At 39.3% G+C, this 14,257-nt stretch overlaps 2 protein-coding genes across 2 annotated transcripts in view; both read left to right on the top strand.

Moving 5' to 3' along the window:
• The first annotated feature begins 1,730 nt into the window (after positions 1-1,730).
• pyyb (peptide YYb) lies at positions 1,731-5,795 on the top strand. Its single transcript, XM_079333728.1, has 4 exons — positions 1,731-1,815; positions 3,407-3,594; positions 4,813-4,893; positions 5,511-5,795. Exons 2-4 carry the CDS (start codon positions 3,407-3,409, stop codon positions 5,533-5,535), a joined length of 294 nt encoding a protein of 97 aa, XP_079189854.1. The 5' UTR covers positions 1,731-1,815; the 3' UTR covers positions 5,536-5,795.
• A 132-nt stretch (positions 5,796-5,927) lies between these two features.
• mpp2b (MAGUK p55 scaffold protein 2b) overlaps positions 5,928-14,257 on the top strand; it is a 46,939-nt gene continuing 38,609 nt past the window's right edge. Inside the window, exon 1 of the mRNA XM_079333880.1 lies at positions 5,928-6,291. The gene's annotated coding sequence lies outside the window, so the exon portion shown is untranslated. The remainder of the gene's footprint in view (positions 6,292-14,257) is intronic.

Genomic DNA, 14,257 nt, shown 5'->3' with positions numbered 1-14,257 from the left:
AGACCGTAAAAGTCTCTGTGGCGATTGGAATCTAGGAATCAAAAGATACTAGGTCCATAACACCTCAATCATTGAATTTAATGGTAAGCGAATTACTGCAGTGAAGATGTAAGACACAATGGCATTATTGATCTGTGGATACTTCAGCCAATGACCTCCACATCATATTTATGGCTTTATCATTATCTGAATAATAGATGCAGGAGGGATGAGAGCATAGAGGACCAAAGGTGGTCAGACCAGTTAGCCTACATCATCCATGGAGAATATAATCATGACGTTACACTGTCTTCTGCTTCTTTTTATTCTTTACAGTAATGTTATAAAACTTTATTTAAATGAGCCCATTTCTATATTTTGAAGTAATTCTGGTTGCTGCTCAAATCCACTTTATCTGGGTGTGTTGGTTCATTAACTATCAGAACACAGACTAGATTGAAGTCAATAAAACAATCAGGTGAGACTGATTAAACGGGTCTTCATGCAGTGCAGAGGATTCACCCAGATTAATCAGAAGACCCCCCAACAAGTTCATTTACCGCATACTTGTTGTGGAATCACTGCTACGTGAATCTGCATTTCAGGTTTACTTTGCATTTTATGTTTTTGTAAAAGTTTGGAATTTAGCAATACCATTTCTTACCAAAATAGTCAACCTCAAGTAAGGTGTTTGAAAACCTCTATATCATTCAAATTCAAAAAACATTCATCTTTGAATTCACTCCAGAAAGATATATTCAAGCTTGTAAAATATTCCAAAGTACCTTCCTGAAATACATTCCCAAAATAACTTCATGCATGCCGGACATATAAGGCAGGTGATTCTCAAAATAGAATCTGGCCATGATGTAATACTCTTGACATGATGCAAAAGAACTGGAGATTGAGTACATCCTCAGGTTTTGATTTATCCTACAAGTATTTTCTTAGCCTCCACCTCTATTTTGAATATTTGTGTGGCCCATTGTTTCTTTTGCCATCGTTGGTTTGTTGTAGGTCTATTTTGAGTCATTTAAATGTTTGCGGGTTGAGCACTTCTAAAGGCTGAGTACAGGATTTTTTCTTTGCTTTTATAAATACCCTGTGCTTAATTATTATGCTGCTGCAATTTTGACTTTGTACATCATTTTGGCGAGTTTCAGTTGCTGCTGGTATAATGGTAGAAACGATGTTAACAAACCAGTCAACAGTTCGATTTACAGGTGCAGACATGATGCTTACTGGGTTGCAGCTTCTGTTGCCTTTAACCTTTGTGATTAAAAGCCATGAAACATAGCGGGGATTATTTCATAGGATCCTGTAGCTGTTCGTGGTGCTGAAAAGGCAGCAAAAACAATGCAGCAGGTTTCTTCTTCTTTCCATCTTTTTTCAATATGTAATTCTGATGTGCAACAAATAATACGTCGTTTTTAAGAGGTGCGTTTATAAATCAGTTTAAGATTTAATGCAATTTAACTAGGCAAGGCTAAAAAACAACAACAACAAAAACCACATAGACAACACTAACAATCTGTGATATCTGCGTCATTTATTTTGCATCTGCACCAAAATCAACTCCCGCAGTTAGTTTTGGTCAAATATTGAAACGGAACTACTTGTAAACTGACTTTTTATGTACACATTTATGTCAGATTAAAGGTGCCCCCTCCACGCGCCCGTGATGAAGTGAGGGGTGTGGTTAACTGTTGTTCAGTGTGCATCAGGTAGCCCATGTGTCGGACACTATATAACTGTGTGAAGCTTGAGGAGAGCAGTGAGACAGGAGCACTATCCGGCTGACGACACAAGACAACTTCACAAGACATCTGACAAAAAGTAAGTCATCTTACTTCTTACTTGTAATGTCTTTATTTGAATTCAGCCTGCCTTGATTTATAACGTATCCCCCTGTACGTGATTTCCCAGTAACTATATATCCAGGAATATATTTCCATATAAGGAGTTTAGATAAGAGCGTTTAGTTTATTGAAGTAACCAAGGGGTGCAAACTGTGTCTCCCGGTCTCATGCGGCTCCTGAGTTCATATAAAATGTTGTGTGTTCTGTTTTTGTGTTTATGTTTAACATTGCAGGTGCGCGTCAGTAATTCACTCGGAGCCTGCTCAGTGCGCGCAGCGGTCCGTCAGTGCCCCACACAAGCTGTATCTCAGGGTTCAGGGTCAGTTCTCGTTGATATGCAGATTTGATGTAAATCACGCCCTCAATGCCCCCTCCTTTCATACCCTCCCCTCCACGCCAAAAATGTGACAAAAAACTTTAAAACCCAAAACCATTCACAATGTAAAAAATCTGTCATCGTGACATTTAACTGGCATTATGTAAAATACTGTTTTTGAAAAAAAGAAAGACATGAAGAACTCATCTAAATATTGTCACTAAAAACACAAAAGAATGCAAAAGCTATCAAAATAAAATGTTTTAATCCGTTTTCTTTGTTTCTTCAGTTATACTTTGTAAGCGCCAATAGTCTACCTGTTTCGGTACCAATATATGTATTTTAAAAAACAAGTGTTTCAATGTCCATCTTTGTTTTTTGTTTTTTAGTTCAGGTGTGTTTTCAATGCCAAGATTTAGCTGTCACTGTTCCGACTCCATACTGCGCCCTACTCCGTTTCTAATACACTGCGAGTCTAACTGCAGGGACGCGTCAAGCGGACAAAATATGACAACCCAGGCAGGAAGTTAGAGTAGGAAACGCACAGAGCATCCGATCAATTTCAATATAAAACACAATATACGGAATCGTGACCATGCATTATGTTGGTGTGAAGTGGACGCTCTTGTAAATTGTTACATTTTTGTTAGTTTTTGGACTTGATTTAACTGAGAGTGTCTTTGTGTGAGACAGTGCACACAATATTCATTGTTGACAATGACTGGCCTGTGGTCTTAGTTATTTTTAGTCATTTTTTTAGTCAATATGTTGTTGTGTGACATTTACAGTAAATGCAGAGGTATATTTCTGTCTGTGTGAGGTTGTGTCTGTCTGTCCGTCTGTCCGTCCGTCTGTCCGTCTGTCTGTCTGTCTGTCCGTCTGTCCGTCTGTCCGTCTGTCCGTCTGTCTGTCTGTCTGCGTGAGTGAGTGTGTGTGTGTTTATGTTTGTCTGTCTGTCTGTCTGCGTGAGTGAGTGTGTGTGTGTGTGTGTGTGTGTGTGAGTGTCAAGGCTATTGTTAATTTTTAGATTTGAAATTTGTGTGTGAGAGAGACATAGACAGGAAAGCGGAAGCTCCAAAAGTTAACACAGTATAGAATGTGGCTCTTAGTCTCTGACTGGTCGGCCACGCCTGGAGTAGCCTATACATTAAATTGAACAGAAAACAAATGTAGTATATTAGCTTCAAGAAATGTTTGTAGATTCAAACTTTTTTATTATGGTTTCTACCCTGGTCTGTGTCAATGTCCTCAGATGGCCAACCTGCTGAGATCGTGGATGATGTTCGCAGCGCTCGTGCTCTGCCTGCTCGTCTGTCTGAGCAGCTTTGCAGACGCTTATCCTCCCAAACCGGAGAGTCCTGGCAACAACGCGTCTCCGGAGGACTGGGCCAAATACCACGCAGCTGTCCGACACTATGTCAACCTCATCACCAGACAGAGGTAAAGCAGGGATATTAAACCTTATATTTGTTTGCTTCTTCTTTCTTAGACACATGTTGTGTTCTATGTAATTATGCAAGGACTACTTTTCCAAAGGGCAAATCAATAGAGTGTATTGAACACTGTTTGTGAACTTTTGAACACCTCATGGCCATGAGAAGATTTTCAGTAATCTAAACTTTCCAATCAACACTTATGTCAACCTGAGAAGTGAAAAAGGACAATTAACTAGCTGTGCAGTGTGTTTGTGTCACACAGTCAGTTTCTCTCATTAAGTCTCCAACTCAAGGACAAGTTAACCAGTAAAGCCACCTGGGGGTTCCAGACCTCACCTTGTTGTGTGACTCACTCATCAGGACATTTTTTATATCCTGAAAGGGACTTTTTAGATGCCAGCAGTTTGGCAATCTTGAAATTGCATTTCTGTGTGCATTACAATTAATGATGAGGTAAAGGACTGAAGTCTGGTTTTCCTCAGGTGAGTTTATAAAGTGGAGACCAGTTAGAGTCTTGTAATGTCTTTGTTACACCTGGAAATCTCATGAGACATACTTTTGTCTTTAAAAACCAAATAATGTCATTTTTTCCTAACTTCAATACTTAAATGAAAGCAGGTTTTGTGGAACTTTTACAGTCAGGGCTGAGAAAATGCAGCACAGATAATATCTCTAAGGATTTAGATATCGTCCTGAAAAAGCTTTTTTAGTATCGTGAAATCAGTGGCAATTCAGGTGAAAAAAACTGGAGGGTGCAGTTTTCCTGTCATAGAATCATGTTACACTATGTTTTCACATTAATGTATGGTAAGTAAGAGTCTGGATCTGCCAAATGACTCCCAGTGTAACCTCTCAAACAAATGCATGTTTACTCTGCAGGGCCCACACATTGATTTATAGTAAGGAGGCTTAGAAAGACAAAGTCTGAGAAGCTCTATGTGTTTGCCTGGCTGGACCTTGGGATGTGAATTTGAAAACACTTCTTTTCTCTCAGATAATAGCTCTGCTGATTTGTGATTGGAGTGTAGAGACTGCTGATTAAAGCTCAGCAGGGTGTGTGCAGCTAACTCACCTTGCTCAAAACTAGATGACAAGAAAAGAAAGTGAACAACAGTTGAAATTCTTAGCAGGGCTGACATCAACGGAGCACTCAGTGAATTGTAGATTTAATGATCAGCTACTATAGTATTAACTTGCATTGTTTTTGTTTTATTTTCTGGAGGTATGGAAAGAGGTCCACCCCTGAGCAGGCAATGGCATGGCTGCTGTTTGGAGGTGATTCAAACCAGGACACTGAACCAAGGTGAGAGAGGACATATCTGGTTTGATGACACAATAGTGTACTAACTGTGCTAACTGAACATTCAGAAAATATATCTTGCAAGATTTAAACGTTTTTATGTTTGTCCATTCTCAGTGAATTAAGTTGTGTCTTTAAAAGCCAGAGTAAGAGCAAATTTCTATAAGCCTATTTAAAAGAGAAATCTAGTCCTTATTTTTATATTGATTATAGTGAAATATTTTGGGTGAAAGTGTAGATATTTAATAAAGTAACATCAAACTCCATAACCAATGCCTGATACCTTATCATTGAAGTAATTTACCACGCAGTTCTGCTTATAATGGTTCCATATATTTTCACAATGTGTTCTTGCTCTAAGTCTTTCTAAAAAGGGATTATATTGCTTTTAATGACGCACTTTCGAAGCTCCTTGCTATTATAATTTCCCTCTTCAAGTGACTATTGATTAACATTTTATCTCGCTGCAGATTCAAACAGTGTATTGATTATGTTATTAACACAATGTCACAATCCAATGGTCGGTGTAATGTAATCTGTCAGAGCTGGCATCACATGTGACATGATAAGATATAAGTGTACACTTCCATTTTTAACCTGCCTTTTCTCTTATTCTACAGCTCAGACTACGGGGATCAGTGGTAAACAAGCCCATTCCTTACTCTAACCCAACTGCCCTCCTCAAAAATCCTTCTCTTCGCCAACCAACAAGAAAAACCTGAACTGGAAATTGAAACTCTCCATACTTTATTATTTAATGTGCATGCAAACCTTTGATCCGTCTGTGTGTCTTCCCCTCTAAGTAAAACTGTTTTTACTTTGGCCGAAGATGTAAATAATTTATATCAAAATCAATCACTTTACAATAAATAGTTTGAATGGAATAAAAGTATTATATAGTCAAACTTGATTTGGTCTTTTTATTTTATAATTGAGTGAACTGACTACGTTCCCTTCTGCTGCCACTAGATGTCACTGTATCACCATCAAGCTTTCATTAGTGAGCGTCTCTAACTGCTGCTCTTGTCAGGGTTTATATCGACGGGAGCGGACACACTTCAACTTCAAACCGGGGTACTACAGCAAGAGACGCTTTTGTCATCACAAAAACACTTCCCGTTAATCCTTAGGGAGACGGGATAAGCGCGTGACAGATTGGACAATTGGCTTTTAATCGATGGAGCTATTCGTGAGAGCACGAGAGCCGTTTAAGGTGAGGTCTCGTTAAAGATAGCCGTGTGTGTGGGTTACCGTCGGCTGCTTCGGTGGAGTGAAAGTGCCTGCACAGATTAAAGCAGACCTGCTGTGCTTCAACAACCACGAGTAGACCGGTGGAGATATCTCGAATATATTTTCTGCTTCTCACACGGAAGAGAAATCCAGATAAAGGTGACCGGACAGGTGAGTGCTTCGACCTTTTGTTGCCTTTAATCACAAGATGACATGGTTTTCAGTGTAGTTTGATGAAGGAAATGAATGGGATCCTGAAGCCAAGGCATGTCAGAGGAGTCAGTCTGTAGTCCACCTTCGCCCCTCGCCAGGTGGATGTTTATGCACACAGACACAGTAGTATCATGTTTTATATTGTATCCTGTGAATTTATCGGCCTCCCAAGGAGTTAAAGTGTGACTGCCGTGATCAATGGCGCTTAACACGCATTTCCTATTCTTAAATAACGAGGAACAAGCACGAGACGCATCACCTCTTTTCTTCTACAGGCGCTTGTCTTCTGACTCAGCCTCACTCAGTACCCACATGCATTTTTAAGCTAGCCTAATTAACCTTGGGCTATTTGCACCTGTACGATGTCTACAACTAAAAACAGCGATATTTGACAGCCTTCACACTGTGTGCTGTGGTGTATATTGAATTTGGGAGAGTGAAAATGATTAGAAAAACCGTGACCTGTTAATAACAACTACTGGACAGACGTCACGCACCTGTTCATAACCAATGCGCATGCCCACAACTAAATACGTTTGCGCGCGTGCGGACCAATAGAGGTGTAGGTGCAACACTGTGTGTGACGTGCAGGACAGAGGATGATAAATAAGGAGGATGTCTTTCTAATTCTCCCAGAAATAAAGAAAACGCTGTGTTGTCAGGGTGTTTGAATTTAGTTGTGTCCTCTCCAGTAAAGTCTCACATAGTCTACAGAATAAAATGAAAATGTATCAAGAAAGAATAGAAAAAGTAATCATTTAAGAAAAAAACGAGAATAACCAAATCAAGATAGATTTTAAAACGTTCTTCTCTGAAAAATGCCAATCTTACTATATCTTTAAATAGTAAATTTAGCCCCAGAATCCTGTTGCGTCTCTTTTACAGACTTATAATATATAAACTAACAGTCTATATAATGATCTATGTTTATTTTTTTTTCCTGTTCTTTTTTTATTTTGGTATCTTTTTATTTGCTATAATAAACACAGCATCATGTAATCAATCATGCAAAGTTTCTACTAGAGAAAGGATAGTGATTCAAGGTTCAAGGTTCAAAGTTGTTTATTTGTCAAATATGCTCCATGTTAAACATACAGCACAGATGAAATTGCAATCCCCCCCAACCCCCAGTGCAAACCTGCAGTGCATAAAAAGAGCACTAAGAAAACTAGCAATAAAAAAAACGATACTATAAAACAAATAACTTAACTAAAGACATTTGGGACAACAAATAACGAACGACAGACAATCGACAGACAAGGGCACTTATGAGTATTTCACCTTGGAGGTAGTATGTGGATAAATTAAAGTATTAACAATATAAACAGAGTGCAGATTAAGTTAAAAAGTGAGGTAGTGCGTTGTAGAGTAGCAAATAGTGCAAGAATAACAAGTGACATTGATAGTGATATTGATTATTTGTTGGAAGTACAGTATTTTAAAATCATAGACCTAATCATGTCTGGTATTCAGTTCAATTCCTTAAATCCTACTTTGTTTTAAGGTCACTTCCTTTTTGCCCAAATTCCTCCCCAGACATAAAGGAATATTTCTTATCCAGATTCTGATTCCAACAACATAAACAATCTAGATATGCACTGATCAACTTTGTTATTCTTGTCCGATCAGATTCCGATACATATGTACTAATACTGATATTTTTATCATCATAACTAAATTTCTAGTGTTATTATTATTTTTTTGAATAATGTGTGAGGCTACATAAAACTGTAGTTAACCTGTATTTCCAGTGCATGGTGCACAACGCTGCACAAACAAACAGGAAGTAGCAACAACAGTCAGGTTTTTCAAACTAAATGTCTGACACTGAAGTGTAAGACTTTAGATCGTATAGAGGGAGCTGTTCAATCTCGTCATGAAAGTCGTCATGGAGACGGTGTGTGGACACTTCCTACAGTTCAGTCTGCATGTCTTCAGAGTGAGACTGTGCAAGCTGAGAATGTTTAAAGTGTCCAACCATTTTTTTTGATCTGTGACGTTGATTGCCATTGTCAGTCCGATATCCAATACGTAAATTGTGTCAATATCGGTCCTGATACTATATTGATCGGATTGGTCCCATCTCTACAAAAATCCAACTGTTGGATTTTATATGAGCACTAAATCTAATTCAGGGGATTTGACTGGATTAGAACACATTCAGTGTCTGTTTTAAAAGAAAAGATTTCATAATAAAATTCCCCACTTTGGAAAGGGTTTGGGATTTGCTACACGTCTTTAATGTAAAGCTGATGTGTTTCATAAAAAACGTACATTACACTTTATTCAATCAAAACAATTGAAGTATATTTTGTAAAAGACAACAAAAAGCCAGCAGTGTGAGTCGGACAACGTGACCATGACATTCTAAACCTCAAAATCCTGCAAACTTGACATTGAATTCAAACTAATGTTTTAATATTTGTCACACATGCAGAAAAAATCAAGAGCTCTTCCTGTTGAGGAACTCCGAGGGCAACCTGATTATTTAACACTCAAACGGTTAATTACCTTATTAAAGAGTTTGTGTGATCAACTTAAGCTGGTTGAGAGAAGTATAACCCAGCTACACTCGATTCCACAGTGTCATTAATCTGCAGAGTTGCATTTCAGTGTGTTTTAACCTCTAACCAGTGTTGGTGATCTCTCCCACCTGCCACCTCTTTCATCCAGACTCAGATCTCCATACAGAGGCTGATGCATTCTACCATGTTTACCATTGTTGCACAAATAAATGAATTTCAGTGGGTCCGGTTTATCCACCTGCTTTAAAAATCACATGCAATGAAGATGTTTATAAATGAATGTTCTGAAAAAAATGGCTTCTCACTTTGATATCTCAATAACATGATTTGTAAGCAATGTGATGAGGCCTTATTTTGGAAATTGTTTTTGTTTTTTTAAAATACCTGCATAACAAATGATCGTCTTTCACTGTGAATTCCGTTGATTGCTTCCAATCAAAGTAAGATTAAATATGTAATATATCAGCAGTACTGTGCCTAAAGCTCACAGAACTGCTAATGCACTGTACTAGTTTTGAATGGTTCTTTAAAGGGATACTTCACTCGTTGGAACAGGAATCTGTAGTGAAATTCGGTCATATATGGTGTAGAGATTTGAAATACATTTTGAAGTTGTTGCCTTTTGACCGACAAAAGGCAGAAAGTGTCTGCTTGACTCACGTGGATGAAAGACAACAACTACCAGAATGCACAGCACCGCAGGCAACTCCCACTGAAGCTACAGGATATTGACAGTCTGTCTACACACATACAGCCGTTTTCTGAACTGATGAAGAGATTTCTTCCACAATGAATTGGCATCTCAGAAATTCCTGGCAGCAAACTGACTCGATGTCTGTGTCCATAGTTAAACAACAGCTAATTTTACTTAAACTAGTGTTGAAACCTGGAAAAGCATGACATTATTGAGTACAATTCCCTCTGTACTATCATAGATGAGGATAAAGCCTTCATTGCTTTCCAGGTTTGTCTTTGCACATCATTAGTTAGAACCAGGGGTGAGACTTGATTTAAAAAAAAATAAATAAATAAATCTACCGTAAATTCCGTACTATTGAGCGCACCTGGATATAAGCCGCACCGGCTAAAAATAAGTAAATAAATGTATTTGTACATATATAAGCCGCACTTGATTATATGCCGCAGGTGTCCACGCTATAACAAGAGCTATTTACACAGACGTAGGCTACCGGTAACATCCGCAAATACTGTAGCGTCCGTACGGACGTTAAAGGACGACGAGAGCGTTCAAATAATAACTTTTAATAATCCGGTCACTGTCGGCCGTGACCACGCCGTTTACAGCAGAGAGCAACACATAACTTTCCGTAACAATCCAACTCTCTCCCCCAGCGTTCTCTCATACAGCCACTCAACACGTCCTCGCTGGTGCATTCACTGACTCTCCACATAATCGGAATTATGAACACATTATCAACTACTGACTTTACAACATGAACCGTTACAATACGAAGCCTAGCCGACGGTGTCTGTAACACGGCTGATGAAAAAGATGACCGTAATATTTTTCACAAGAAAAAGTCCATCCATTCACTGCCTCAGAATGACTTCATTACTCACTTCCTCAGTCTCTGTTGTCGCTGTCAGTGTCATCTTAACGTGCAGCAGCTCTGTTAGCTTCTTTGACAGCCAGGTCGATCGCCTTTAACTTGAAAGCTACATCATATGTATTTCTCCGTGTGTTTTCCATCATGAGGGTGCGTGCATAAAGCGCAAAATGACTGATATTAAGATCCGACGTGACGAAGTCAAATGTTTTTGCGGCAGAAGCTCATTGTCCCCCATAAAAAATCCATGCATTAGCCGCACCGGAGTAGAAGCCGCAGTGCTCGAAGTGTGAGAAAAAAGTAGCGGCTTATAGTCCGGAATTTACGGTAATTAACTCAGGGCTTTCTAATTAATTAATCGAATTAATTGCATCCATCTAGTGAGTGAATTTGTGAGTTGTTCAAGTCATTTGGTCGAGTTTGGGTTGCAAACACCTCTTGTTTGTACTAGTAGCTGTAAGCTAGCTAGCTGCTAGCTTTTGCATTGTTTTGCATTGAGATGGTACCAGAGGCTTGAATTGCTTGGGTGCATTGCAAACTCTTTTTTTTTTGCACAGTTACCACGCTTTTATGAAGGCTTCTTGAAATAAAAATGTCCTTGCATTGGCTATAACAGCGCGCTTCCATCCATGTATTTTGTTGGCCTGTCGCCAAATTCTGACATCACGTGTGCATCAATGTAATCGTCATACAAAAAACGTGCAATAACAAACAGTACCGCGTTGTGTAGTAATTAATAATAAAATAATTTATTTAATTGTGTAGCGTTAAAAAAATTAGTGCGTTATTTTCTTGTAATTAATGACTGAATCATAATTAATGCATTAAAGTCCCACCAGGAGTTCAGAACATGTTCACAAAATTGATTCTCTCCTGTCTGATCTTTGCTGCAACATGACAACTTAACACATTTGCTTACATCGTTTAGAATCTGGAGTTGGTCAACAAAGCTTGTAGGCTGTCTGTGGGCAATATGCTCATCCAGCTGCTGTGATATACACTTTGGTTAGACCATTATAGCTGCTCCTTAACAAAAGTGGACATCTTTAATGAAATCCCAGCAGGGGGTGCATTGCAAAGGACCCCCCCGGGTGGCTCTCAGTGCTCACCTGAGTTCTTTAGCCTCTTAGTGGTCTGTAGGTGACATTTAATTCTTATTGCACTAATTACAGCCTCATGACCCCATCAGCTCAGGGAAAAGAAAGCATCAGGTGGTATCTGTTAAAGATGGAAACAGTTGTGTCATAATGCTGTTTTAGAGGAAGAGTAAGAGCAGATGAATTTAAAATGTGATTTCTAACTTTGTGAGAATCTTTGATGAAATCATAATTGTAGTGGAGTCCAGAGTCTGTGAGGTAATGGTTAGTAAAGAAAACAGGTTAAAGCTCCTGGGAGGAACTTTCATGTTGTGTCAGTTTTATGTCAAAAAGACTCTTTAGTTTGACGTCATGAACATGCTGACTCTCCTGGGCAAACATGCAAAACTAGCTTTTCATAAAGCCTTTTCAGGAAGAATTGTATAAATCCTGGCAGGATTGTGTCTTTAAAAGAGCCTCATCTTTACCGTTGTTCAAAGGTCATTCAATCCTTTTCAAAGATGTACAACCAAACATGCAACACATGTTCAGAAATATTTTCCTTTTGTAAAAGACCACTTATATTATGATGAAAAACAACATTTCTGTATTAATTCCTCAGAAAAAGAGCAGCTTTATTGACATCACGCTCCTTTTAATAGACCCAATTTTAGCTCCAACTTATTATTATTTTACGCATTTTCCCTTGTTGCCATGGCGAAGCGCCGGGGAAAAAAAGAGCTGCTCATGGTTGTCTTGGATACGACAGTTTTCCCTTGTCAAGTAATGAGAGGAGGTGAACCTGTGGGAGCGCAGGGTTATTTTTAGGCCTGACGCCAGCCTGCATGTGTGGATTAAGACTTGTTTGGTCGTTGGTGCGTGTGTGTGTGTGTGTGTGTGTGTGTGTGTGTGTGTGTGTGTGTGTGTGTGATTGTGATTGTGCAGGGGTGTGTGTGTGTGTGTGCATGTTTACAGGCTTTAATGCAGCCTCACTGTGCGGACAGCTCAGGGCGTTTTACACTTGGCATACAAACACCTGGGTCACTGCTTGTGTCAAAGAGTGCTGCAAGATAAATAAAAACACATCCTCAGAATCAGCTTGTGTTGGCGTTGTAGATTTCATACGTACTGCTTTGAAATAGACAGACAGAAAATGAACTCATTCATCAGCTGCTTCGGATCATTTCGTATTAAGAATTAAGAGAGATAGGATAATTAAAGAACAACAGAGTGGTTTTGTATGTGAAGCTATAATTCAGAGCAGATGCATTTTAAAAAAAACTCAATCATAAAGAAGGAAGAGATCTTCCAATCTCTTTTTAAAAGAAAACAAGTCAAGTGCCCATAGCACGTAATTCCTTGATCTCAGGCCACTAAAGCCTTAATCTTTACTCTCATTACTGGTCAATTTAGACTTCTGAGATACAGGAATTCAAATGTACACCATGTTTCTCTGAAAAAAGGTTATTTTCATTGTTGCTTTGAAAAGGTCAGGAAGTATATAATTTAAGATGTGTGCACATAAAAAATATGCACATGGCCACACACACACACACACACACACACACACACACACACACACACACACACACACACACACACACACACACACACACACACACACACACACAGCTGGGCTCTTGTTGTAGTAGATGATAGCAGGTCTGCTAATGTGATATCATTGCAGCTGTGCTATTGAGCTGCTCCTGCAACGTGTGTGTGTGTGTGTGTGTGTGTGTGTGTGTGTGTGTGTGTGTGTGTGTGTGTGTGTGTGTGTGTGTGTGTGTGTGTGTGTGTGTGTGTGTGTGTGTGTGTGTGTGTGTGTGTGTGTGTGTGTGTGTGTGTGTGTGTGTGTGTGTGTGTGTGTGTGTGTGTGTGAATAGAGAGATTGAGCATCACTCAGAGAGTAGGGACATACACAAGATAGAACTGTAGATACTGACAGGAAGCTGCTCTTTTCCACCCACAGACAAATCGACTTTGTTTGAACTGAATTGAGTATCACTGACATTCGTTTCATTTCAACTTCAGCGTCAGTCCTTACAGTTTGAAATCGTTTTAAACCCTGATTGAAGGGATTGATGACGTGTTACTGAACTTGGAGGCTGTTCTACAAGAAAACGCCACCAATTACCAGGGAAATGCCAGCAGCCACGACTGCACCATCATTAGATCTGGGCCAAGTATTCCTCAGAAGTGACGAAGAAGAAAAAAGAAGAAGGCAAAATGGCTCCTGTAACCTCAGCCCCTGCTGTCTCAGCCAGCTCAAGCACAGCCGGGCTCCTGCAACAATCGGCTTTGACTTCTTAGTGGCCGTGTGGTCAGTGAACACTTTTAACAAGATCTGTCATTTTGCAGTGGAAACACGGGATCACACAGATAAGCCAGAGGGAATGGAATGCAGGTATTAAGGACCTGATCCGTATAGATCAGAGTTCAACAAAGGTGCATGGTGCTTCAGCATCGAAGAGTGGGCTTCAATGTCACACCAGAGGAAGAAATCACAGCTGATGATGAATTACACTTCTCCACGTGTCTATATTATTAACACACACACGCACCAGAAAGATGATCGCCTACAGAGAAATAAAACTGTTTCACCTAAAAGTGATGTAAAATGAACTCTAATGAACCTTTAGTCCATTAGAAGCAGCCTACACTCAGAGAGAGAAACTTGAAATGCGTAGCACTTTGATTGGTGATATTACTCCTCAAACAACATGACATGTCTGTGGGTTAGAGGTAATGGATCAAT

The sequence above is a fragment of the Symphodus melops genome, assembly GCF_947650265.1.
Source record: "Symphodus melops genome assembly, chromosome: 21".
In the NCBI taxonomy this organism is placed as follows: domain Eukaryota; kingdom Metazoa; phylum Chordata; class Actinopteri; order Labriformes; family Labridae; genus Symphodus; species Symphodus melops.
Note: the sequence above shows the minus strand (reverse complement) of the source record. Positions and strands in the feature narration are given on the sequence as shown.